The sequence below is a fragment of the Dipodomys ordii genome, unplaced genomic scaffold, assembly GCF_000151885.1.
Source record: "Dipodomys ordii isolate 6190 unplaced genomic scaffold, Dord_2.0 Scaffold41, whole genome shotgun sequence".
Taxonomy (NCBI): domain Eukaryota; kingdom Metazoa; phylum Chordata; class Mammalia; order Rodentia; family Heteromyidae; genus Dipodomys; species Dipodomys ordii.
Window position 1 is genome coordinate 3,204,534 of NW_012267257.1, and position 27,718 is coordinate 3,232,251.

A 27,718-nucleotide genomic window follows, 5' to 3' on the forward strand; every position below is an offset into this window, starting at 1 on the left:
CACCACATAAGCAAAAAGAAAAAAGCCGGAAGTGGCACTGAGGCTCAAGTGGTAGAGCACTAGCTTTGAGCTGAAGAGCTGAGGGACAGCGCCCAGGCCCAGAGTTCAGGCCCCACGACCGGATCAAAAAAAAAACCCAACAGATCATTTAAAAATTCTTATTAGTATTTTTCTTTATTTGACCATTAAATATCTCATTCCCCCTTCTCTATGGAGTGATATAATATAAATTAAAGAATTTTCCAGAGTTCCAGTATTGCACCTGGCTAGCGTGCGGTACTTAGGAGAATTTTCCTTTAGGTGAAACCCAGTAACTTTCAGATTTCAGTGATCTTCTTGGTAATGTTGTTTGCAATAGTTTAAAAACTGAACGTGAGCATGAAATAGAAACTTAACAAAGTGAACTTACTTAAATTCTATATTCTGTATAGGGAAATTACAGACTTGTTAGAATATTAATATGAAGGAACTTCCTTACCAAGTAGAAAATATTAATTTCACTTCCAATGTCTTCAGTGGAATTAATAACTTCAGGGATTGTCTCATTGGCCGAAATTGAAATATGATATTCACTTGCAGAGCTTAAGAAAATTAATTAGAAAATTAAAAGTAAAATGAAAAAAGTATAACTTTTACTTGATCTCATTCTTTCTTTCTACATACCATGTATACTTAATAGAATTCAAATCAGAGAATTATTTTAACTACATCACTCAAAATTAAATCTTTGAGGAAGAAGAGGATAATTATAAAATTTAGTTCAATAGTAATTGATACTATTTTGATCCTAAAACACTAGGCTATATGAGTTTTTTTCTTTTTTTATCATCAAGGTGAGATACAGTGGGGTTTCAGTTACATAAATAATGAGTACATCTTTTGTCAACCTTGTTACCCCTTCCCTCAATTTTCTCCCACTTCCCCCCCTACAAGCCCCCTAAGTTGTGCAGATCATTCCCAACATATTGTCTTGTGTATATCGCTGTTGCATTGGTCCCCCTTGTCCTTTGTCTCACTATTCTTTTGTTCCCTTTCCCTTCCTCAGTTCAAAGAAACCTATATACAATACCAGGGTACCAAAAACAAATACAGTAACAACAGAGCATATGCCATAGGGGGAAGAACATACAAAAGAAACAAAAAATCACATAGTATACTAAAAACAACAAAGACAAACTTCTTGTCTCCAAGTCTTGGAGTTCATTTCCCTTAGGACCATCTTATATGGTCATATGAATGCATAGTGATTGAGCTATTCTGCTAAAATTATCCTAGACATATACTAATGATTGCAAATAAGGGAAACCATGGGACCTATGTTTCTTTGGGTCTGGCTTACTTCACTTAATATGAATTTTTCCAGGTCTTTCCATTTCCTTATGAATGGAGCAGTGTCAATCTTTCTGATGAAAGCAGAGAATTCATATATATATATATATATATATATATATATACATACACATAAATGTGCATATAGAGATAGATATAATCACATTTTTTTTGATCCACTCATATCCTGACTGGCATCTGCATTGGTTCCATATCTTAGCTATGGTGAACAATGCTGCAATAAACATACTTGTACTGGTGGCTTTAATATTATTAACAAGTGAAAAGTTTCTGTAAATTCACTACCATTTACATTCAATGGTAAATCAGACTAAATTTTGACATTTCTGATAGGACTGAATTTTAACAAGGTGTTAAATATGTTTATTTTTAAAAATTAAAAATCCTGCATTTATTGCTAAACTTAAAAGTTCAATCTTCTCTGTATAGGAACTTAGTATAACTTAAGAACATAAGTTAAAGGAGCACTTTGGTCAAGAAAAAATGGATTTTAAAATTTTAGCCAGAATTTGATTTCAAGAAGTAAAAAACTAAGAAAATAAACTTTGTACTGATAGAAGTAGATAAAGGAAAATATAAAACTGACAACACTTGTTAAATGCTAAGGAATAGAAGTAATATATATGTTTACAGCCTGCAATCCTCAGCTTTCAGTCTCTTATTAGTAAAGATAGGGGCCACAGAAAATAAATGATAGGTCTGGGTGCTGGTGGCTTATGTCTATATTCTTTGTCTATATTCTATATTGGTGCCAGCCAAGGCAAATTCTTATCTTCAAATAATCATCCCAAGTGGTACAATACTCACCATGAGTGAAAAAGAAAATAAGTGAAGATATGTAGACTAAGTGGAAATATTCAGTAATTCTGTACATTTTTGTAACATTATGCATACCTATCAAAAGCTTACAGTTGTGATGAAGCAATGGCATTTATATAAAGTTTCAACATTATTTGTATTTGGGTAGGTCCATGTAAATAAGAAGTTCTTAAGACCATACTAAAGCTACAAGCACAACTATGTTTATTGCAGCATTATTTACCATAGCTAAGATATGGAACCAACCCAGATGCCCCTCAGTAGATGAATGGAACAAGAAAATGTGGTATATATACACAATGGAATTCTATGCCTCCATCAGAAAGAATGACATTGCCCCAATTGTTAGGAAATGGAAATACTTAGAAAAGTTATGATAAATGAAGTAAGCCAGGCTCAAAGAAACATAGGTCCCATGGTTTCCCTTATTTGCAAAAACTAGTATATGTCTGAGACAAGCGGAAAAGGTCAGATAAGATGATGTTAGGCAAAATGAACCCCAAGATAAGGATTCAAGTGGTTTTTCTTTCTTGCTATTATTTCTAACATATTTATAAGATGATTTTTTTGTTGCTTTGTATGTCCCTCCCCCATGATATAACCTCTGTTATTTACTGTATTTGATGTTGGTATAATTTGGGGAGGGGAATGGAAAAACCAATTTGTTTAAATAAGGATACAGATTGACCCATTGCAACAATGAGATGCACAAGATGCTGTGTCAAAAAATGAACTTTACTATTTAGGTGGGGATGGGGGGTGAGGTGGGGCGGTAGCTGAGGAGGTGGGAGGGAAGGGATGGTAGGGGAAAAACAAAGGAGGAGGCAACAATGTTGGATAAGAAACGTACTTATTACCTTGCTCATGTAACTGTAACCCCTTTGTACAGTATTTTCACAATAAAAACTTAATTTAAAAAGAAGCTCTTAAGAGAAAGAATGGTTTATGAATAGTGAAAGAAATAGATCATGAATAAGCAATGTTTTAATCTGTGTATTCTGTATAGTCAGGCTAATAAGATCCCATGATTGGCAACCAGTGGCCAAGAAATACAGTGGTGATCTCTTGGATAGCTTTGTGTTTTGTAAAGGACTCCTAGGTCTTTGATTTGCATTTGGGTGTAAAGACTAGCTGCTAATGCAATCCAGTATCACTAGCCCCTCATATTTTGAGTTATGTAGTGTATATGTGAGAATTAACCTGGAAGACATATTCCTCAAGGATGGTGGGCATCATTCCCAGAGGTTCTGGCTCAGCTGGCCTGGGGTGGGCTGGAAAACTTGCCTCTAATCTATTCTCAGGTGATGGCCACAGACCACTCATCGCGAAGCATCTGATTAACAGAAAGGCATCGTTTTCTCCTACCTGTAAAACTGTAGTCCAACTTCATATTTTACTGGGATAGAAATATTGACTCCATTATCAAAAAGAGATTCAGCAGGCTCTTCACTGTCACTGAAAACCAGACAATGCATTCAAACAATCATTCACCTTGTCTGTTTAGAGACAATTCTAAGCATTCAAAAGAGGTTATATTCACAATTCTTGAATTTTTATTTGTTTTTAATTAGGGTGAGTAAGGAAGCAAGAGATAAGCATTACTGAAAATTCCCAAGTTGATTCTGATGTGTAGCTACAGTTGAAACCACACTGACCTAACCTCACATTCCTCAGAAGTCTGTGACTGAAATGGTGAGCCCCACTACACGTCACTGCTACATTATCCAGCTTACTGTGCTTATGTATATTTACTTGGTTCAAGTTGAGCACCAAGAATTTGTGTTTGGAACACAAACCATTACAGGCTTTTGCATAGACTTTGTAATAAATGATGACTAAATGGCCAATCAGTGTAAAGCACTTATTGTATTTAGAATGTAAGATAACATTAAAAAGGGTTAGATTTTATTATTATTGTTGTTGTCATACACTCTCTAGCAACTAATTAACTACCTAGCACAGTGTTACAGAATGGGCACTGAATACTCTTGATGGCTCTGCTTCTTCCCAAGTACATACAGTAGCCTGCCTGGTGTGAACAGGGCAGGGAATGAAGCATGCTGACTTGGCCATGGGCATAGCTGTGACTGAACTCTAAGTATGAATGATGGGTAGCATTCTCATTCATCTATCCCATAGTGTAGTGTAGTATGTGAAATTAACCTTCATAATGTGATTTATTCTTCAAAAACTTTCTAATATGTCCAGTCCTTTTCCATCAAGACCAATTTTCTTTATATTGATGCCCAATATGTAGTATTATATGGTAGAATGCATACTTCTTGTTTACTTCCCATTAGTATCTTCTCTATTCCTTGTTTCAGCTAAAACTGATTACTCCAGGTAGGTCAAAATACACAATCGTGTATCTTGAGTATTTGTTCAATCTATTTATTTTTCCTGAAAATATTCTACCAAATCCTAAAATCCAACCTTTCTGTGTAACACTATTCACGTTTTAAGGTTATTTTCAATTACATTTTCTTATTAAAGCTTTATGTGTTTCATTGACCAATAAGTACAATTTCATTCTCCACTAATTGAACCTCTGACACATGATTTATATATCTCCAATGGATTTTCCTTACTTTCTTTTATATTATAATAATTTGTACATTAGTCTAAATATCCTACTGTAATATTCATCTGTGAGAATTTTTGTGTCTTTAATCATTCTTATATTTCTTTTTTTTTTTTTGGTTGGGTGGGGGGCCTGAACTCTGGGCCTGGGCACTGTCCCTCAGCTCTTCAGCTCAAAGCTAGTGCTCTGCCACTTAAGCCAAACGCCACTTCCAGCTTTTTTCTTTTTGCTTATGTGGTGCTGAGGAATCGAACCCAGGGCCTTGAGCATGCAAGGCAAGTGCTCTACCACTGAGCCACCTTCCCAGCCCCCTCTTATATTTCTTATAGTGACTAACACAATACCTTGCCCACAATAGATATCAAATAAATACTTGCTGAGTTAGATTAAACTGAATATGCAGAAATAATTATCTATGAATTCATTTCTCCCATTTGTTCATTTACTCTCCACTGACTTAATGAGTATAATACATAGGCACTATGCTAGTTACTGGAAATAAAACAACCAAGATAAGATTTGATCTTTCCTGATGATGGTGCAGTGGATCCTTCTACTTAGAAGAAAGCTAACCCATATCTCTATTTCCTTATGACCCACCTGCTGTTTTTAGTGCACATGTTCTAGGATAACTTTAAGAAGCTTTGGCTGATATGGGTAAAATCTACTAAACTACAAAAGATGTAACAAGATTTTAAGTCCATCATCAATTGATCTTGTTGGCTGCCAGTCAAAGTTGTAAGATGAGCTGATTCTGTTGAAATAAAATGGACTTTGGTACATGTAAGTTTTGTGTGATTATATTATGTTCTATACTGTATATAATCAATGCTTTAATACAACTGATTATTTCTATTTAATCAGAATTTCCTTATTTTTGTCCATGACTTATAAGGACATTTGTTTGAAGTAAAGTGGTACATGGAATTTTTCTGCCAGTAACTCCATAAGGTAACATATCTTAGTTACATGGGAGAAATTTACACAAGGCATATATGTCTTCACACACATAAACCAACCTTGTTGCACTTAAATGAATGGTCACATTTTCCATGAGATATGATGTATTAAACTGAAATAATATTTTGAAAGTTACCTATGAAATAAAAATATATATCATTAGTAACAGATAAAATGTTAAACTCTGATTCAAACATTCAGTTTATTTAAATGACTGACCCAAGTTATAAGGTTATTTCAGAAAGATTATCTTACAAAATGCAGCCTCAAGTCAGGAACACAAAGAATTAGATATGACACACAATGGTGCTTTGACCGGTGAATATGGGATATGCTTTGTCTATTACTATGGTCTGAATGTTCCAAGTCCCTTCAGAACTCATGTGCTGAAACTGAATGGCTAATGTTAAGAGGATAAGAGATTGGGCTTTTCTATAGGAGATTAAATCATGAGGGCCATGTGAATAGGACTCATCAAACCCTAAAATTCTCCTTTTCCCTTTCGCCATTTAGCATGCAGCAAGAAGCAAAGTGACGTCCCCAACCACATACTGCATCTGCTATGATCTTGATCTTGGACTTCTCAGCTCCATAGCTGTGAGAAGTAAATTCCTCACTTACACACTGTTGTGTGATCATGTCACATGATGGTATAAAATGTAAGCGCTTTATCAAATAGCATTAGCAAATGTCACTTATATGCCACAGTCCATCATCACAAAAGTACAGCTCATTTATTTTATTACCACAGCTTACCAAATCATCATAGTAAACATAATTGTGACATGGTCACAAATGAAGCCTCTTTAATGTAGAAAGTTTAAGTACCAACAAACATTGACCTGTATTTATTATAAAATAGGGAAAAATATAGTTAGAGCCATTAATCTATACTTTAAAAAAGTGCAAGGACCACTAAAGATTAACAATAAGAAAATGATACCGAAGTCTTAGCTATTTAGAAAAAAGTTCAAATTATAATTTCAAAAAGGGAGTTTTGCTTTTGAAGTTTGTATAGCTAAGATAATACTTAGAAAATTAAAAATGTCATGCAGACTCTGTGATATAGGGAGCAGCTTTTTGATAAACCAAACCTGAACATGATCCTAGACTCTTGACAACTGGCAGACCATAACTAAGTTATTTACTGAAAGAAACTTGTCTAGATCCAGAGAATTATATTCCTTGGTCTCAGAATTAAGTCTTACTTTGTGCAAACCAAAGAATTTTGGAATTTGCACCAGTAAAACAGAGAGTAAAAAATGTAAAATGAATGACAAATATCTAAAATTTTATCTCCGTAATTAAGTGCTACATAGAGAAGGTTTGATAACCATAGCTCTTGAAATCGATCTAGGCGCCAGTCTGCAAAGGAATAACTAGAGTCACAAAGAATTGCCTTTTGCATTTTCTTCTCTTTCAAAAGAAAAATATATTTTAAGAATTGCAAACTCTTCAGATTGTCCCCTTGCTTTGGGATAGTAATCACCATTCTAGTAAGAGCTTTACTTGATGGCTTGGACTATAATATACAAAAGGTGAAATTGTCTCGGTGGCTCAGTAGGCTCCCCTGTCCTGGTCTTTGTTTAACTCCCATGACTAGCATGGCAGTGCAAGTCTTTGAATTCTTGATAAGATTTTGCCTTTAGGGAAAGATAATTAGCAGAGCAGTGGGCTTGAAGAAGTTGCTTATTTATATTCACCTGATTCTAAAATGCTTACATTGAAAATCTCCATCCACAAAAAATATTTTAAGCATCAAACATTTCTTGTATACTGTTTTCCTATGGATAACATAAGCGATTCTTTGACTTAAACTTTTACAAGTAGCAAAAATGTACTGAAGAGAAGAAGAAAGTTAAGAAATGTAGTGAAGGCCTAGCCTTTTCTCAAATGGTGTGGGAGGGCTGGATACCCATACGCAAAGCATGAGCTGTACTGTGTTTATACCACAATGGCAAAAGGATAAAGTATATGAATTGACAACATCAAAGTTAAATACTTTTGCCCTTCAAAGGAAGATACTTGACAGAATTTATAGGTCATATACTTGAAAAGAGACTTTAATGTAAAATAACAGGAAACTAAAATATAATGATAAACAAAGAAAACCTAATTTAAAATGGGTAAAGGATGGTCACAGACAGTTAATTATTAGAGAGTAAAAAAAAAAACATGATTAGACATCACTTCAAATACACCAGAATAGATGTAATAAAAAAGACTTCAATAATGTGGAGAAATTGGAACCCTACCCATTGCTGGTGGAAATGTAAAGTGGTTTATCCATTTGTCCACTATAAATTTTGTCTTGACTCATACAGTACTTGGCTTCTGATTGTGTATAAGTTTGTTTGAACTGCTATACCCAAATACCTTATGTTGACTAATTTATAAACAACTGAAATTTATTGCTCCAAATTTTAGAGACTGAGAAGTCTAAGATCAAAGGACCAGTAGATTTGGCATCTGATTAAGACATGATCTATAGATCATGTCTGTTGTGTGACCTCATTTGGGAGAAAAGTCAAAGAATCTTCCTTGGTCCTCCTAACCCCAAAGGCCCCATTTCACAGGATTATCACTTTGGGGATTAAGTTTCAATATATGGATTTTAGGGAGACACAAACATTCAGATTATAGCATATTTCAAGTTTCTTTTTTGTTGTTGTTGTTGGTCATGGGACTTGAACTCTGGGCCTGGATGCTGTCCCTGAGCTCTTCATCTCATGGTGAGCACTCTGCCACTTGGGCCACAGCACCACTTTCAGTTTTCTGGTGGTTTATTGGAGATTAGAGTCTCACGGATGTTCTTGCCTGGGCTGGCTTTGAACTGCGATCCTCAGATCTCAGCCTCCTGAGTAGCTAGGATTACAGGTGTGAGCTACCAGTGTCTGGCTCAAGTTGCAATTTTTAAAAATGAAACTTTTTCATCTATATGACCCTAAATTATCATCCAAAAGATTTACTATTAGGCCTTGAATGTGTTACATTTTGTAACTAGTTGCTTCATGGATTTTATATAATCTGCTCACCATTTCTCCTGTTCTCAGAAAAGGATAGCCAACTTTACATGTGAGATTATGACTGGATTCACAACTGTCTTTTTGGATCCCCTAGAGAGAGAAAAAGTAAACAATTAGAGCAGAGAAATGGGAAACGCTTGAACTTATTTTAGAATTTCCCCAGCTGTGCTTTAGGGAATGGCTTTGCCAAGATTTCTCGCTCAGTTTAGATGAAGGAGTCATAACACTCTGGGGACCACCTGTTCCACAGCTTCTGGAAATCTGGAAACATCACTTGAGGGTGCCAAGAAGATGAAGCACACCTCTCTGGCTTGCCTAAATGCTTGGTTGGAAAAAATGAGACCATTAACGTCACCTACCTCCCAGGCTCGCATAGACGATATGACACAAAGCAGTGCTCGGAGAGTCTAGAGCTTAGAGGAGTTTAGTGTAGTGGGTGACCTGTCACCACCTCACTGCTCGGGACCTCGTTTTCTATGTCCTCAATCTTAAACATGTCATTGGACATGAGATACACCATTACTCCATAGACCAGTAAGAAGGAAAAACAATGTTGCCACTTAAATAAGTATGCTATCAACTGGAAAATTCAATTGCAGGAATGTTAACATGTGGAAAAATAGTTTTTCAGGCTTTTGATACACAGTAATATCTAATTTTTAAAAGAACCAGTGAAAATTAAATACAGGAAATCTTTAAAATAATACCTCACATGTAACGTAACTCAAGAAAGTGTACAGTGGCTCTCAACTGTAATCCTAGCTATTTGGAGGCAAACATTCAACCAACTAAAAGTTTCATGTGGTGATATGCATGTGTTTTCTTAACTATGTGGGAAGTCTAAATAGGAGGGCCGTGGACCAGTCAAACTGGTTTATACCCCGAGACCCTATTTGAAATAACAGGCAAAAATTATAGATGCCATAGCTTAAGTGGTAGAATCCCTGCCTAGCAAATACAAGGCAATGATTTCAAACCCTCACAATTTTCTGTGTAATTATTGTTGTTATTGTTTTTAAAAGTAGAGGAGGTACACTGTTGGTTTTATTGTACTGCCTCTCTTCTGAAGTCCTTAGTCAGTCAGAGAGGACATAAGCAATGATTTCGAACATAGTACTTTTTTTTACAGATACTTCAACATTACTTTGCACTTATATTTTGCATGGATATAACTACTTCACTTTCATAATTAAGATTCTGAGTCCAAAATATGCTTTACTACATAAAATACAATTTATATACTATATAAAATATGTCTCAGTTTCATGTCTCAAGTGATATCCTGAAAAATGAAAAAATACCAGTGAAAATCTGAATTTAAGAGTACTAGATGACAATGTCTTAATACTATGTACACATGCATTCTTTTGCTGTTCTGAGGATTAACCCAAGGCCTTATGCAAGCTAGAACATCACTCTATCATTGAACTACACCTTCCAGCCAGAACTGCTTTTAAAATACAAATCATATATTAGTAGCTCATATCTCATATATCTATTTATCTATATCTATCTATACCTGTATATTTATAATTTTAACTTAAGGAGGTTCTTCTAGTGATAAGAATTAAATGCATACTTCAAATTTAGACATATTACTGACTCTAATATAGCACCTTTTACAGATGCATGCTCTTGTCAAATTAAACATTTTAGAGACTTACATTTTTGGCAAAATATTTTTTTAAAAACCCTTCTGCTATAGTCACTTAGAAATATTTTGCCAGCGGGAAAAAATATCTTGATTTTTCTGCGTGTAATTTATTTTTTCCAGCACACAAGTCTCTGCTCCTGTGTTGAATGTGTCTTATTTTAGTTGTTATATTTTTATTTTCTTAACTCCAGTGTCAATGAATAACTTGGTGAAGCATTCAATTTTGACATATTAGCTATCCTTTGCTATCCAGAATCTAAGTAAAGATATATATCTCCAAAGAAATTAAAAAAGCTCTCTCTCTCTCTTTTTTTGTCGGTTGTGGGGCTTGAACTCTCGGCCTGGGTGCTGTCCCTCAGCTTTTCAGCTCAAGGCTAGCGCTCTACCTCTTGAGCCACAATGCCACTTCCAGTTTTCTAGTGGTTAATTGGAGATAAGAGTGTCATGAACTTTCCTGCCTGGGCTGGCTTTGAACTGTGATCCTCAGATCTCAGCCTCCTGAGTAGCAAGGATTACAGGTGTGAGCCACCAGCGCCGGGCTTAAATTTTTTTAAAAAGCAATAGCTTCATTATCATTAAACTAATTTTGTACAAAATTCATTTTCTTACTCTAAATAAATCCTAAAATAAAAGCAAGTACTTCCACAATATGACAAGTAGGTTCAATGCTTGTTAGGAGAATAAATAAATGGAAAAGTGCAGGTTTACCTCAATTCCTGAGAAAATGAGATTCGGAGAATACTGCACAATTGTTCTGGTGTTATAGGCACTGTCCCTTTTGTTCCTGACAGTGAGGCTGACATTGAACTTGTCGCTCTGTGACCTGACAACAAGCAGGTCTTTCTCTGTGGTAGTTACAGCCAGGGTGAGGTCTGTGATACATTTTTCCTTGTTTCCACAATCTTTGGCGAAGGGAATCTGAAATGATTGTGTGAAATGTATCTCAAAGTGGAGTTAAGCCTTGTAGAAAATTACCTCTCAATTTGTGTAACGGAAATGGCATAGTATCAAAAAGTCAGTTAAGCAACCTTCAAGAGAGTTGATTATACTGCAGTCTGAAGGACTTATGTATTATTCCTGTACTTTATGGAGGGAAAAGGATGCACTTTCACTTGTAGATACTGAGTTTTTTCTATTCCTTTTAAGAATATAGTTTTCAAGGACATTTTACATTGGCATTATCCTGTGAGAGAATACCAGTTTTTTTTTTTTTTAAATCCAGGTCAAGTTCTACTTAACTCTCACTATGAGATTTTCAACTGAAAAGAATCAAATACTTGAGAATGTCATAAAGGTCCTTCAGTGAGGTGGGAAGTAGTCAAACTGCATTTGGAAACTTCACTTGTTTCTTCTTGTTAAGCCCCATTATGTAGTTCATCCTAAGCACTATTTCTTTCCTACCTCATTCACTAAATATGTCCCAAGTCCTTTTGCACTTCTCTGTGTGTTACCTGAGTTAAAGCAACAGTCTACTAGCTGTTTTCCTGTATCCAGTCTTCCTTCCCTTCCATCGTTCTCCATATTCTAGCTGAAATAATCCTCCAAAAATATACATTTGGGTCCATCACTGAACCAGATTCATGCCTTCAGCAGCACTGCACTGCTCTTTAATTTGTTTAGCTCATGTGGTGGCAGCAAGACCTGAAAGACTTCACTCCTGCCTCACCTCCAGTCCCACCTACATCACTCTAACGAGTATAGTTCAGCTTCGCCAGCGCCTCAGAGGGCCTTCATCTCCCCTCACCCTTGTTCAATTCCAATGTCACAGCTACAGAGAGTTCTTCCTGAGTCCTGAGCCTGGGAAACTGACTCCTGACTCCTCCTGACTCCAGAGCTTGAAACTCTGAAATTCTCCTCCATAGCACAGGACTTACTTCACTTGGTTAATACCTAATTGCTAGCTTAATTCCTAGTTCTCTGTCTGGTATGTATAAGACAATAAAGACATTTGAAAGGTTGAAAGGGAGAGTGAAAGATGGATCCAGAATACGAATTTGTCACTTCTAAGGTTTTCTCTCTTGCTGCCCCACTGTGGCACCCTCTTCCCTCTCTGGCATGGGGCATTAGACTCTGACTTTGAAGCAAGGCTGGGGAAATAAGTTCAGTTCCTTTTCATTCCTCTGTTCTTAGGCTGCGATGTACTCAGAGGAAGAAGACATGATGCTTCGCTCTTTCACTCTTTGAGTTTTATGAAACAAGCTTCCACAAAGAAGGCTGGAGATGGATCTTCCCTGCTGATAACCGGTTGGTTGTTCATGGTCCAAATCCAAGGTTAGCATGAGGACACCTTTCACCCCTAGACAGCTCCACAATCTAGTGCCTATTATACAAAGGGGTGGGATTCATTTCAATTGACCCTGAATTTAGATGAACTAAAGATTGATACCATTTACTATTCCTGTAAGCTTCTACAATAGAAGTTAAAAGGATTAAAAGAACAGAAGAGTCTAATTCCTTATACATAACTGATATAAGGATATATGCTTATGATTTTAGGCATTTTTTTCCTCTAATATATTCACAAGTCGGCACTGTGAATTTAAACAAAAATCTGACTTACATGTTCATGTACCGAGTTTGGTAGAGAATCATCAAGAACAGGCCCATTTTCTGGATCAGTGAGATTAAAATCCAAAGTTATCCTCACAGAATCCTGGAAGTCATGCTTGTCCTAAAAGTTGAAAGATGTATACCGTTGGCATTGCCTTCACCCAATATTCGGATCTTACTGTGGCTTCATTGTGCCTCTGTGAGTCACTGGGACATTCTCATGCATCTAATGTGATAAGCTGGTGTGGGATGGCCCTCCTGCTTGACGGAGGACACCACTGGAAAGCAGAGGGTTCAGGGTATGATCCATTGTCTCACCTCTACCTCCTCAGGGGGGTCTGATGGAGTGACAGGACACCCCGAGCTGCTGGCATACAAGGCTGTTTCTATCAAGAGCTCAAGCTAAAATTCACTTTTGAAATTTATGTCTCTCAAATTCCGCAGGGAAAACATTTTTAAGTGAATTGTATTTCAATATAGGATAAATCTAGAACTATAATAATTTCAGAATATCAACTGATACACAAATGGTTTGAATATGATTAACAATGTCAGTTATTCCAGCAATGATCATCATTCATCATGATCAAATTTGAGAAGGTTAAATACTTTACTGTGCATTATTTTGATAGTCCTGTAAGATGAGTAACTATTATGGTTCTTATTTTACAGATGATACATTCAACCTCTAAGAAAAAAAAATGACCTTACTGAAGTCATTTAGAATGGAAGCTAGAATACAAACTCCATCCCTGTTGCTGGACACATACTAACATGTCCATTACAATCAAAAGGAATTTTTTTAACAGCAGTCACCAGACACAGTGTAGACACTGACATGATTTCACATGTGTTTGGTGCCCATTAAGTTTTAAACAAGTTCTAACTCTTAAATGCTCTGTTATAATGAACTAAGAAGGGATAACTGGTTTTGCTTCTTCCTATTATAAATTGACCTCACTGTGATAGAGTAAACTGAGATGTTTCATGTGGAATACTGACATGAAAATTACTGAGCAGGAATATACCAGATAGGGGAATCTCAGGGTGGTCATTTTCTGTCATTCTTCTGTCCCTAACTGTAAATTTCAAAACACAGAATATAAATACATTAAGAATCCAGAAGTCAGTCAGAGACAGGAATCCCAGCATCATGTTCAAGTCTTTTTAAGTTTTATTCTTGGTACTAAAACCACCACCCAATTTGGATACATTTTTTGTTATAATTAATATTGTACATAGTTAAAAGAAAATGTTTTAAGAAATTCCTGCCTTTGGCTGGGCATACAACCTTCTCTACAAAGAAATCATTAGAGATGAATAATTTGCTTTCTAAACCTCAGTACCCACTCATTTAAAAAGTTGAAGTAGCACAAAGCCCGAGAGGGTAAAAAATAGCAGCTTTTCCTCCCTTAATCTAAAGTCAGAGTACAAGACATGTAGTTCAATGGGCCTCAGAAAGAAGATAAGACCATTTGTCCTCTGGACCATGAATCATTTATCACATTCACTGCTGCTTGAGACCTACAGAATTGCACCAACATATTTAGGTTAAAAGAATACATGAATGAAGAAATGCATAAGCAATACGGCCTCTTGTCAACTGGTGCACTAGGTCTTTCACTGTTCTATGACAAATGAATATCTGATACATACAGGGGAAATTTTTCATGGAAATGAAAAATCGGACCTGCAATTTTCTGATAAGAGCGAAAAAAGTCTGCTTTATGGTGTGCACTTTTGAAATCCAACAGAAAGAACTTGATAGACTTGAAATAAGACCTTTCTACCGTACGCTTGATTTGGAATGAGGCAGCTACAATACATGATTTACTTGCCAACATGTAGAAGGAGTGCTTAGTACATTCTGAGTCTTGGACTGTGATGTTTCTTTGGATCCTTCTGTCTTGGGTTCCGGAGAAAAAACTTCGTGATATCTGTCTTAATGAATCTAAAGTGACACGGTACTGCATATCTTCAGAGGTACACAAACAAAATATGGAACAAAATTAAAATGAAAGAAACATTAACAGAAATGTTTACTGGGGAGTGATTTTCATATGGTTTAATTTATTAAATTAGCACTGTCAGATAGACAAAGTGATCTTATTATTTTGTATATCGCCATCACTGTAAGGAAGGTATTATTAGCAGCCACAAAAATAACTTTGAAGAACTCTGGAGAACTCATCTGTGAATTCACTAAATACTTAATATTTAATTATAGTAACTTTCAACATGTACTCATACACACATAGTGACATGCACATGTGCATACACATAACTAATTTAGTGACCATGTCTGTGGCTTCCAACATATTTCCTAGTTTAGAAATATTGGAACATTATAAAAAATATTGGTTACATATTTCCTTAATTTCAAATATATTTGAATAGAGTTAAAAATAGACTTTCCATAGATATTTTTCTATTTTTTAAAGAAAAAGGCAACACCATAGATTATGTTCAAGGCACTATTAACTTCAGTAAAGTAAGTATACCACAATAAAAAATAGTCTTGTATTCATATGAAGGCCACAATCCTTATTTCATTGCTTTTTTAAAAAATAAAAATTAAATATAGTGTAGCATATGAAAACCTAAATCATTAGTTGACATCCCTATGTTTCACTTATCTTCTAGTCAGAGAATTATGTCAGAGAGTATCTATATGCACATATATAATTTAAGAAAGCAAGATTTTAAGAATTAATGTTTTTTTCCCTCTCTACTTATATTTAGTTGACAGAGGAAATTACTCCTCTCAGTCAAAGCTATGAAGAGCTTTGACTCCAGTGTATTTCAGTGTCATTTAAAAAAAAACTGCCTTACAATGAGAAATACTGAATATAGTATAGGAGGGGAACACACAGGCTGACACATGCACCTGACACCTCCACACCAAGGAAGGCCAGCTCTCAAAGAGGAACTAGCCTTCTCAAGGAAAAGTACCTGGAGACAGCAAAGTATTCAGATCTTACACAGTACCAGTGTTCCCCAGGAGGGGGCAGGAGATGGAAGAAGATTTTTGTGAAAATCCACTAGAAGGAAAAATGACACATTTTGATCCTATTTCAAATTGCTATCTCTGAATTACCATACGTATGTATGCATATATAATTTATAATATATACACAAATAGGATGTTGCATATAATTCCTGCAATAGAATTTACTAGGTTTTATATCCTGTTCCTTTATAACAGAACTGTTTTTAATCTTCAGTATTACCAGACAAACATATTTCAATCCCTGTGGCTGAGGAAAATGTAACATTCCACTAGATTTTACATGCCAGCCAGAGCAAATATATTATCCTTATCACCAAAGTACTTGCTGTAATTATTATGCTTACCAGCTTTGTAAACAGAGTCTTCTTTAGACTTTAATTTCACATCAAAACATATTGTAGCATTTATACACACTGTTTCCTTTCCCTCCATATGGCAGTTTTTCTTTTGAATATTCACTTTATTAGGTTCAAAGTTCATGGTCACTTTAACCACAGCCACATCTCGAGACCTAGTACCACAAAAAAATAGGAATTGCTCACACCTTTTTGCACTGGATGCATGCTATCAGCTTGTGAGGGCTATGTTAACTTCTGGAAATGATTTTCCTTTATTTACCATTTTTGGCACAGAGGAGAGACTGTATCTTATGTTCTGAAAACACTCACGTTATTTTCGAAACTTCATTGGGTTCGAAGGCCAAAGATTTAGTTTTGCTTTTAATGGAAAAGAGATGGAACTGAATTCCCAGAAGCAAGCCCAGAATCAAAACTATCTTTTACAGACCTCTGCATTTCCCCCCAATTTTGAAACACCTAGAAAACTAGTGGAACCTAGCTAGTTTTCAACTAGAATGTAATAGTTGTTTGTCTTTGTGAGTTCAATTCTGTCCCTGTTTCTAGAAAGAAGAAGCAGTATAATATTTGAGTGTGCATGTTTGTTATTTCATTTGCATATTATCTTAAATAATAAGTACAGTAGTCACCTTTTATCCATAATTTTGATTTTCTCAGTTTCAGTGAGGTTTATGCTGTCCTTTTAACTCTATAAGAAACTGCTTATGAATATTCTGAGAACATTGTCATTAATGGCAGTCTGCTATAGTAGCACATAAATATACCAGAACATAAGAATTCCATCACCTCTCATTCTTTACATTGAAAAACTAGTTGTTAAATACAGAGCTGTGATGTCTGTAAACATTTTATATCTTTATAGTCAATAATTATAACTTTAAATTTTTACAAAGTAAATTCCTTGTGAATAAACAGAACATTTTAAGGTTTGAAATACTTACTGACAAAGACCATCTGCATTCTGACTAGTTTATATCTCATCATCAATGAATGAGCATGGCTGATTTGCTATTTAGTAAAACAGATCTTCACTCATCATTGCCTTGATCAAAGTTCACTTACATAGCCTCTCATGACCCAAGTGGATCTTTATTAGAACTGTGGCTCAATCTAGTATATGTGGCTAAGCTCTCATTATCTCCTCTTGGATCTTTTTTTATGGTCTCTGCTCATTACCTGTCATCTGTATGCTGTTTCTATCCCTGCTTAAGTACTGCAAAATTTCATCTTTAAATCCCAGAATCCTTCTTGAATTCTCCTGCCAATAGAACCTGGGTTATAAGAGAGACAATTTCTATTGCTATGAATCAAGTCAAGGAACCAAGTCAATTAACACTGAAAGCTGTGTGCAACTCAAAGTTAGAGATGTTTGCTTGTTTGTATACTTATTTTTTTAAAAGAAGCCTTCTCTTTCAGTACAATTTCCCCAAAACAATATCTATTTTATTATTAAGTATATAATAGATGACCAAATTAAGAGTCATTCTACTCATCCTTTCCATATAACTTCTGGGTTCTTGAGACTCTGATTTTTCCCACTTGGTGAAATGAGAAACTTGTATCTCCATGAAGAAGTGAAATAGAAATAGACATATAGTATGGCCAAAGCTCCAATCATACTGTGAGCACTGAAACTATCTGTGAAATGCCATCAGATCAATCACATATTATAAAGTACATACCAGAAGAGGGCAGCACCGCCAAGGCCTCCAATAGTCACATCAGTCAGACCATCGTCATTCAAATCCATTTCTCCATGTATAGACTGGCCGAAAAATTTCAGTGTCTTGCCATCCCCACCTGAAGGAATACGCTGTGAGAAATGCCAACAGAGAGTTTTATGTCAGAATGTCTGTTCAGAATGAATATGATATGAAACTAGATTGGCTGACAGAAAAAAAAAGATCGTTTAGGAGCCAAGAGGCTCTCCATGTAGAGACAAGAGGAAATATTCAGATATTCCCAGAGGACATTGTTCTGTTAATAGTACAAGGACACCAGAGAAAGGGGAAATAATTGTATAATATCATCCTGTGTAACATCTGAGGGAACTATTATGAGTAACTGTCTCTGCTTTCTACTTACTTCTCAATTCCAAGACATAAAGCTATTTAAACATTCTGCAAACTTTGGGACCAGATCATGTAAGCAAGCAATTGGAGAAAAGGAAGAGTGGATAGGAGTTCATTTGCTAGGTGAAAGGTATCAACATGGATTCACTGAACTTTGTGACTAGGTATAATCACTCTGTCAAATACACTGCATTAAATACATTTTCCAATATGCAATCTTCTTCACTGTGGTTCAAAAGTGTCTTGAAAGTTACAGTCAAAATAGCTCTAGCTTTACTCATACCTCTTACCCACTCATATCTATACACCTGTAGGGGACACAGGGGAATATGGAGTTCTTGGGGGCTACTCTGAGCATATAACCTTGCATGATATGTGTGATGTCTGCACCTCTTGACTCAGTGTTGGTGCCAGTTGATATTGTTTTGATAGAACCTGACATCAAGAAGAACAGACTGACAGAAACTCCTACATCTGGAGTACTCTCATCATCTTGATTTTCTATTAAATAACATAAAATAAAACACCAAATCAGACTGGCCAAATGGAAATAATTCTCATGTTTTAAATTTTGTGTCTCTTTGGGAATTATGGCCACTTTTTTCAGTGGGAGAGAGAGAGAGAGAGAGAGAGAGAGAGAGAGAGAGAGAGAGAGAGAGAGAGATCTGTCTTGTTAATCCTGAAGGAATGATTCAATTTGATTCAAGTTGTACACCAGCAACACATCTGATTCCTATGGAAACAATTAAGCATATCTTCATCTATTCCTTTAGAAAACATTTTTGCTAATAAGTAAACAAATCTAATATTTGGTTGTGGTATTCTTGTTTAAAGCTGCACCTTGATTTACCACTATTTCGTTAGAACTTGTTTGTGACACATATTCCTAAGTGATTAAAAACATTCTCTATGTCAAATGCTATTCTACTAATGTTGAAGGATTAATACAGAGGAATAAAGCAATGGAACACAAGAGAGAAGTCTCTAGATGCATTTCCTGGTTCCATCATGCCTAACCACTGATACTGAATGCCTTTCGTTAAATACATAATGCTATGACTATCACTAACAGAAACAAACCATTTATCAAGTGGATGAAAGTATTGTTAGTGACATTGGCTCTTTATTTTATTCTCTATTAATGCTGCTATGGCATTATGAAAGTTAAACACAACTTTACAATATATGAATAGGGCTTGAACCAAAGAGACTACTTGGATGTAAAAAGAAAGAGCGAATGTTCTGAATTCTTTTCATGGCTAATAAGCTAAGTGTTGAGATATATTTTATTCATAAGTAGTTATTTAATGCCTAACCATTATTATATAAAACATACAATCACAGTAGAATTCTTTTAAGCTTTTTTGTTTTTTAATACTGCATGAGCCATTTCTGTGAATTAATATTTTTTTGTATGAAGAAATTAAATTTATAGATTAGAATTATTAGCTGAAAAGAAATTTAAAACACGAATATCAGAACACCCTGCAGGTTAGTTTTAATTATTCATTCTCCCACCAAGGGCTATTTGTGAGAAAATTATAGACCTTCAGAAATCTCAATTCATTTGTTGAAAATATACCAATTTAAGCCATAAATACAAATTTAATAAAATTTTATTATAAGAACACAGACATTGAATATAAACACAATAATCACATCTCCTTTATTGGTAAACTAATGTAATTAGTGTTCTCTTTAGAATAAAACCCACTACAGATGTTAAACATCACTCCTTCAAGGAGTCTTTCTTTGTTTTGATTTTTACCATTTAAAAGATCAGATCTTGGAGGTATGACAAATCACATCAGAAAAGATATTAGATTACAGCATAAAATATAGAGTAATTCCCCTATAAATAACATTTAGGAGGGCTGAGAAAGTAGCTCAGTGTTAGAGTGCTTGCCTTGCATGGATGAGGCTCTGGGTTCGATTCCTCAGCACCACATAAGCAGAAAAAGCCAGAGGTGGCACTGTGGCTCAAGTGGTAGAGTGCTAGCCTTGAGCTGAAGAGCTGAGGGAGAGCGCCCAGGCCCAGAGTTCAGGCCCCATGACCGATAAAAAAAAAGGACACTTAGGAGAGGATTACATCTTGTTTCTCACTGTAGTCATAAGTAAGAAATTAAATAAATCAAGAAGTCAGATAGATAATGCCTGGCATTGGACCTGCTTGGTGCTGAAGGGCGAGAACCCATCGACCGGACATCTTACTTGTGCATACTCTTTCCTTATGGTCTTGCCACTGCCATGATAAATGTACACAGCTCCAGCGTGGTCGTCTTCTAGGGGGGCTCCTATCACCACGTCATTGAACCCATCAACATTGAGGTCTTTGACTGCAGCAATCGCTGTTCCAAAGCGAGCCCCGCACGGTTCATTTGTGTTCTCTTTTGTGCATGAATTGTGCTTCAGAGATGAGCAGCAAGCCTGTTTAATTGGTTCCAGGCTCATCTGATATGAAAACCTTGTCTGGAAGAAAGATAAAAAGGATATTTAAACATTTCTATCACTGCAGCTAAGTAAGGTTCTAAAAGCACACATGAAATCAGCCCTTTTAAAAACCATTTGTAAGCTGTATGCCCATGGCTCAGGCCTATAATCCTAGCTAGTCAGGAGGCTGAGATCTGAGGATCGCAGTTCAAAGCTAACTGGGGCAGAAAAGTTCCTGCGAGACTCCCCAATGAACTATTCAAAACCACCATGGAGCTGTGGCTCAAAGTGGTAGAGCTAGACTAACCTTGAGCCAAAAGGGCTCAGGGATAGCACCCAACCCCTGAATTCAAGCCTCACAACAGGAAAAACAAACCAATTGTACACAAATGGAAAAATTTATAAAATTAAAAAGTGTGCTGATTTGAGAGTCAGGTTAAGAATTTCAAAGCTTATACTAGAAACTTGAGAAAGGAGGAATATTGAGAGTTTCAATAGAGTCTCTCCTTGAGTTGATCATGTAATTAAAACCGTCTTTTTAAAGTCAAAGAACAGATTTCAAATCCACAATTTGTGTGTGTGTATTGTCCTTTGTTAAGCCTTTCTCTCATTTCTTTAAAACAAAGAGAAAAAATGGTTCAAAACACCAATTTGTTACTTGGTGTGAATTGCATACTGGAAATTCCCAAACAAAAGAGGCCGAGGCAAGAAGATCATGAGTTTGAGGACAACTTGGGTTACATAGTACCTGATTCAACCTCTCCTCATCACCATCACCACCAAAAAGGAAAACAACAACAACCACCAAAACAAAAGAAAGGAAACATTTATGGGTGAGTATGCCTGCACTTCCAGCGTTTAGAAGGCAGATGCAGGAGAGTCCAAGTTCTAGGCCACTGGGTTCCAGAGTATATTCTAGGCTTTATCTCACAAAACAAGACAAAACAAGTCCTCAAATGAGCAACCTAGTTAAACATAGAAAGTACTAGCAAAGAATGAACAAGAATGTACTTCTTGAAGGTTGGGAGATAAAAATGGCACATGATGAAAAGCAAACAAATTGACAGTAGAAAATAAATCTAGAAAAAGAGGGAAAGAATGACACACAATTTATGATTTTAAATAATTAGTAGAAGAGGCAATAAAATAATTTAAAACCTAAATAAAAACTGGCCTTTGTATAAACTGTGAAATATTCATTTTAAATATTCCACCAGATAAACAATGTCTAAAGTCAAGAATGGAAAAGAAAACCTCAGTGGAGCCCAGTGAACTATTCTGAAACACTCTGAAGACCACAGGATCTGGGTTCCTTCTTGTTTTGAAGCTCCAAATCATTTTATCTGCTAATATCAGTTCCAGTCCAGAACTCCAGAATGACTCATTGTTAGGCTTATGCAGCAGATGACTGAGATTTAGGTTTGTCTTCTTGATCATATATATTTGGGTTAAAAAAAATACTGAGGGGTTTCTGGGTAAATGACTCTCAAGTCTTTACTCATATTTTTCAAGGCACATAAGACATTAAAATTGCCTTAATCAAAACTGAAGGAAAGGATGAGTTTTTTCTGCATTTAGGCCACACTCAGATAGCATTACCTTATTCAGGGTGTACACGTATACTTTTCCTTGTTCTTCTTTCTCCGTTCCCATGTACATTGGAGCCCCGACAAGAAGAATGTCAGTATTAGAATCTTTATCAATGTCGACTGTTGTTAAAACACTGCCAAAGTAGGAACCAATCTAGTACATAAGACAGAACAAAACAGCTTAATGAATGGCAGAGATTCTCTAAGAAGGTGAAATGTACATTTTTCTTCTGTCAATCTAGAAAAGGATGAAAGATTGGTTTACAAAAAAATGGACTATAAAGACAAGTGCTAGATGAACAGGCTCTAGGATAAAGAATATTAGTCAATCTCATCTTTGAGGATTTAATAGCTTGAGAATAACAGAAGTGATCCTCTTTAGCTTTTACCCTGAAACTATTCTTTCTTCTCCACACATCAAATCAGCAGATGTCTACATGACTTCTAAGAAACTAAAATGAGACCTAGAGGAGAATGCATCATGGAATGGTTTTGAACATATTCCAACCCAGCAACATGGGAAAAAATGGATGCAGATCTGTTATAGGTATTGAATGAATTTGTCTTGGTTTATTTAGCAGGTTAGTGATTTTTACATTTGAGTTCTTGATCACATATATTCTAGTTAAAAGAAAATACATGTTCTTGCTTTTGAAAAAGTTTAGGACAATGGACTATTATATAGAATTCACAGACAAATTTAGGACAATGTTATCAAGTTTACCTGATCTCCATTGAGTGTCTGGAGAATCTTGACATCTGCATCCTCCATCCTGTAGATGATGACCTGGCCTGTGTGATTGTACCGAGGCTGTCCAGCGATATAAAGCACATCTCCAGAGACTGTGGCAGAGTTCACGGTGTAACCTAACCAAAGAGAGATTTCATATATACATCTGGTCCCTTAAGGGCGACATGCAATATATGATGAATCATTTTACAGGGTTGAGATAATAATTTTTATATTTTATGTGGGCATCTCATTTTGAGGTATAATTAGCAAGAGGAGTCATAGTGGTACTGAGGTCAGGAATGAAGTTTGTTAATGTTTTCTTACTGTGATATCTTTAAATTTTTAATTTTGAACATTTGTTCTAATCAACTATAAACTGAAGCTTTTGGAGATATAAGGTTTGGGAATCTAAGAGTTGGTCTTTAAGGAATTTAATCATGTAATTATAATGCAGGACACCCAAAACACTTCAATATCATATTCATAATTAAAATATATGAATTTTATAGAAATTGTGATGATGTCACAGATTTATGGACTTCATATGATACATTTAAAGTTTCTAAACATTTAACACTTAGTACAAACAATTGTTAATATCATGCACAATTCACCTGTATTCATTTTCTCTCGCTGCTGCAACACAATACAACCAAACAGTGGTTTACGATGTCAATAAATGTCTGTAAATGAAAAGTCTGGCACAGTTCTCCCTGGGCCAAAATCATGTAGAGCCCATGGAGAATAAGCTACTCCACCTTTTATGCATCCACAGATCACGCATAGTCCACAGACGGGTCCTTTTTCGGTTTTCAAAGCAAATGGCATTTTATCTCTATTTTTACATAGTTCTATCTCCTTTGGAAAAGCTCTCTGGGACTTTTTAAGGATGCTTGATCATACTGGGCCATGATAAATATTCCAGGGCAATCTATCTATCTCAAGATCTTTATCACAGCTACGTGGTTAATATGTCGGGGTATTAGGAAATGGAAATTGTTGGGTGTTGTTATTCTACAGTACAAAAAAGAATAATTAGTGAACAATAGAACATAATAAGCAAACAATAGGCTACAACTAGTGATTAATTTTCAGGAATAATGCTAAGTACCTTACAGTCATTAATTTAATAGTTGTAACAATCCAAATTATATGCAATGTAATTATTGCATTTTTAGAAATAAGCAAATTGGAGTTTTGTCAGATCTAGTAACTTGTCTTAAGCCACAGGAGCAATCAGAAAATCAACAAAAATCTCTGTAACCCACAGCCATCTTTCATTATACAGAGGGAACTGTAAACAATTAAAGACTTATAGGGGCTGGGAAGGTGGCTCAGTGGAAGAGCGCTTGCCTTGCATGCATGAGGCCCTGGGTTCGATTCCTCAGCACCACATAAGCAAAAATAAAATAGCTGGAAATGGCTTTGTGGCTCAAGTGGTAAAGCGCTAGCCTTGAGCTGAAGAGCTGAGGGACAGCGCCCAGGCCCAGAGTTCAGCCCCCCCCCAAAAAAAAACAATTAAAGACTTATAGCATGAATAGCTTTATCACTTGTACTCTGATACGTGAATTATGTTTCATTAAGTGGATTTACTTCCTTGTCCTTTGGATATTTGGGTTAATGGTATTTCCTTCAAGATCATAGATATCATTGGCATTCTTCAATATTGTATTTGTTTTATTAGATTCTCAGGAGTAGAGTTTCTGAGTCAATGTGGTCTACAGTCTTTTTTTTTGGCATGGCCAAACGCAGTATCAGGTAACCTCCATATACAGTTATACCAATTTATATAGCATCATTTATATTTGAGCAAAAGTGTTACATAATTCCTCTATCTGTGATAGAAAGACGACTCAGGTTAAACTAGTTCTTGATTCCAAGGTATTTTACATAAAACAGTCTCACAGAACCTAATCTGCCCTCCTTCCCTCCCTGTCAGTTTCTTTGTAAGCACATAGCATACCAAGGTAATTGCTTATTTCATCATTGTTTCTCACCCAAAGCAATTTGCAGGTACTGATCTGCCCTGCTCATCTTGTCATTCTTGATTAGTAACTCAATGTGGGGCACACTGTGGACACTCAGTATTTGTGGAATGCTTTCCTGATCAACCCGGAATTGGGTATTTTGGTGACAAAGTGAACATTGGCATAAAAATCAGTAGAACTAGACTGACCTCAGACCTATGAAATGATTGTTCTATACTTCGCTTTCATAGCTTAGAAATTAAATGTTTGATTGTTTTCTCTAATAGCTTTCTTAATGCTAAAACTTGATATGAATTTTACTTCGTATCTTTTTTTAATCACAGTGTTCCAAATATTTCATAGAAGTGCAATGTTCACTTTGCTTTCTGTTTTTTTTGGTCCAGTCGTGGGGCCTGAACTCTGGGCCTGGGCGCTGTCCACAGCTCTTCAGCTCAAGGCTAGCGCTCTACCACTTGAGCCACAGCGCAACTTCCAGCTTTTTTCTTTTTGCTTATGTGGTGCTGAGGAATCGAACCCAGGGCTTCAGGCATGCAAGGCAAGCGCTGTACCACTGAGCCACCTTCCCAGCCCTCACTTTGCTTTCTAAACTCCAGTTTCTTCAGGCTTTGGCAGAAGAGGGATTTGTAGCAGCAAACAAAATGCTTCTAGATATGATTTCCTAAAGAATCTGTGGCTGGCATAGCCTGGTTACCATTTTGTCTTTGGAATGTGTGATGGTTTAGACAATGGAATATTCTAGCTCTTTACAGATAACATCAGAATATAATAAAATTCTATAAGAAAGAGAACTAGATTTTTATTAATGTGGTTGAATATCTTAAGGGATTTTTAGCAGCCACAGTGTCCTTGCTGTTTACTATATTTTCAGTCATCCAAAATCAAAGTCCCTTTTCTCTTCTTCAGTCCTGCTGTCTCTATAGCTCTGTTAGGTGTCCTTGTGTAGAAAATACATGGCGATACCAGTGAAAATGTGACACTTTCCCATTGAAACAGAAAGAAATTAGGAAATAGAGAGCAAAAGACAGAGGATACAACCAAGGAATGCCAACATGCTATAATGTGAATACTTGAAGCTTATGTATTTATTTTCTTTACTACTACAGCCCCAACACCAAGAATAATGCTCAAAGCCAAAGAGGAGTTAAAAATATTGTTGAGTGGTAGCTGAGAAATGATGTCCTGAAATCTTCCAGAGATGAGAGAGCCTTGTAATATGCCTCAGGAACTCCTGGTATAGATACTGAATTACCTGGCATCAGAAAAATACAGCCTAGTTCCTGGCAAGATTTTAGAAAACATGATGGCATTATATTACTGAGTTTAAGAACAGAATTTGCCTGGTCATGAATATAAGATAAAAATGATCTTTTTCAAAATTAGGACCCACAGAGAGAAACTTTAAGGATAAACATTATCTAAGAGGATATAGGAGTCTAGTCTTCAAGTGAAAGTAAATATCAGACACAGTGACACCGGATAAAGGTCATGAATCCAGCAAAAACATTTCTGCATTGGCTATCCCAACTGAGAAAGGATAGTCTTTAAATTAGTGTGGGTCATTCACTCCCTGGGACTGTTAAACTCTTTCATGAGTCCTTTAAAAAATTCTAAATCTTCACAGTGATCTTGCTATTTGGTATATACCTATCAAATTATAATCAGGAGTTTTAAAGATAATTTTTTAAAGTATCATTATATACACCCAAACCTTACCTAAATAGGAAGCAAGAGGCTCATTCTCTTTGGCAGACTCGACTTGAAAGGTTGTGTTTTGAGGGATTATGATTTGATTGGCCTTCTGCATGACAACTGTTCCGTTCCAGTCATAGGCTCCTACTGCTCCCAGCATGACCCAGTCCTTACATGCATATATACACAAAAACAATATTTAATAAAAATGGGGTCAAGCTTACTCTGCATTAATATTACAGATACTATTCTAAAATTAACTTACATAATCCTTCCAAGAACATTATGGGCTAAATGCCATTTTATAAAAGAGGAAACAGGTATACTAATTAACTTGTCCAAAGTTACATGGTATACATATATATTGAAATGTCAATATTCCTTTATATATTGCATGATGGCTTTTTCAACCAATTATAAATGAAACAGTTTCTATTCTTTATTTTTACAATATTTTAAGGAGATTTTTTTCTTTTTTTTAATTGTGAAAATACTGTACAGAGGGGTTACAATTACATGGGCAAGATAATGAGTACATTTCTTATCAAGCATTGTTGCCTCCTCCTTTGTTTTCCCTTCATACCCCTTCCCATCTCCCCCCTACACCCCCCTCCCTGTGCCAAAGTTGTAAAGTTCATTTTTCGACATAACGACTTGTACATCTCATTGTTGCAATGGGTCCACTGTATCCCTATTTAAATGATTTTTTTCCCTTCCCCTCCACAAATTATACCAACATCAAATACAGTTCCTCTTCTTGTCTTTTTTATTTCTTCTCAGTGCTAATAATTCTTCTTGTAGATGTCAAAGGATTTTAGCAAGAACCTTGTATGTTTTGACATGGAGACGGACATAGATTCCATATCTTTAGCAAATAAATTGTTTCATGTAGCCAGATACACAACTATGGA

General features: G+C 35.8%; 1 protein-coding gene across 1 annotated transcript in view; it reads right to left on the bottom strand.

Annotated features, from left to right (window-relative positions):
* The window catches only part of Itga1 (integrin, alpha 1), a 77,674-nt gene that overhangs the window by 11,492 nt on the left and 38,464 nt on the right, over nucleotides 1-27,718 (bottom strand). The window contains exons 10-22 of the mRNA XM_013018510.1: nucleotides 26,832-26,976; nucleotides 23,122-23,264; nucleotides 22,408-22,551; nucleotides 20,590-20,847; nucleotides 17,989-18,119; nucleotides 16,295-16,461; nucleotides 14,779-14,915; nucleotides 12,951-13,061; nucleotides 11,099-11,308; nucleotides 8,746-8,826; nucleotides 5,770-5,846; nucleotides 3,535-3,624; nucleotides 479-581 (exon numbers count right to left, since the gene is read on the bottom strand). Of these exons, the coding sequence (XP_012873964.1) occupies nucleotides 479-581; nucleotides 3,535-3,624; nucleotides 5,770-5,846; nucleotides 8,746-8,826; nucleotides 11,099-11,308; nucleotides 12,951-13,061; nucleotides 14,779-14,915; nucleotides 16,295-16,461; nucleotides 17,989-18,119; nucleotides 20,590-20,847; nucleotides 22,408-22,551; nucleotides 23,122-23,264; nucleotides 26,832-26,976 (1,797 nt within the window). The remainder of the gene's footprint in view (nucleotides 1-478; nucleotides 582-3,534; nucleotides 3,625-5,769; nucleotides 5,847-8,745; nucleotides 8,827-11,098; nucleotides 11,309-12,950; nucleotides 13,062-14,778; nucleotides 14,916-16,294; nucleotides 16,462-17,988; nucleotides 18,120-20,589; nucleotides 20,848-22,407; nucleotides 22,552-23,121; nucleotides 23,265-26,831; nucleotides 26,977-27,718) is intronic.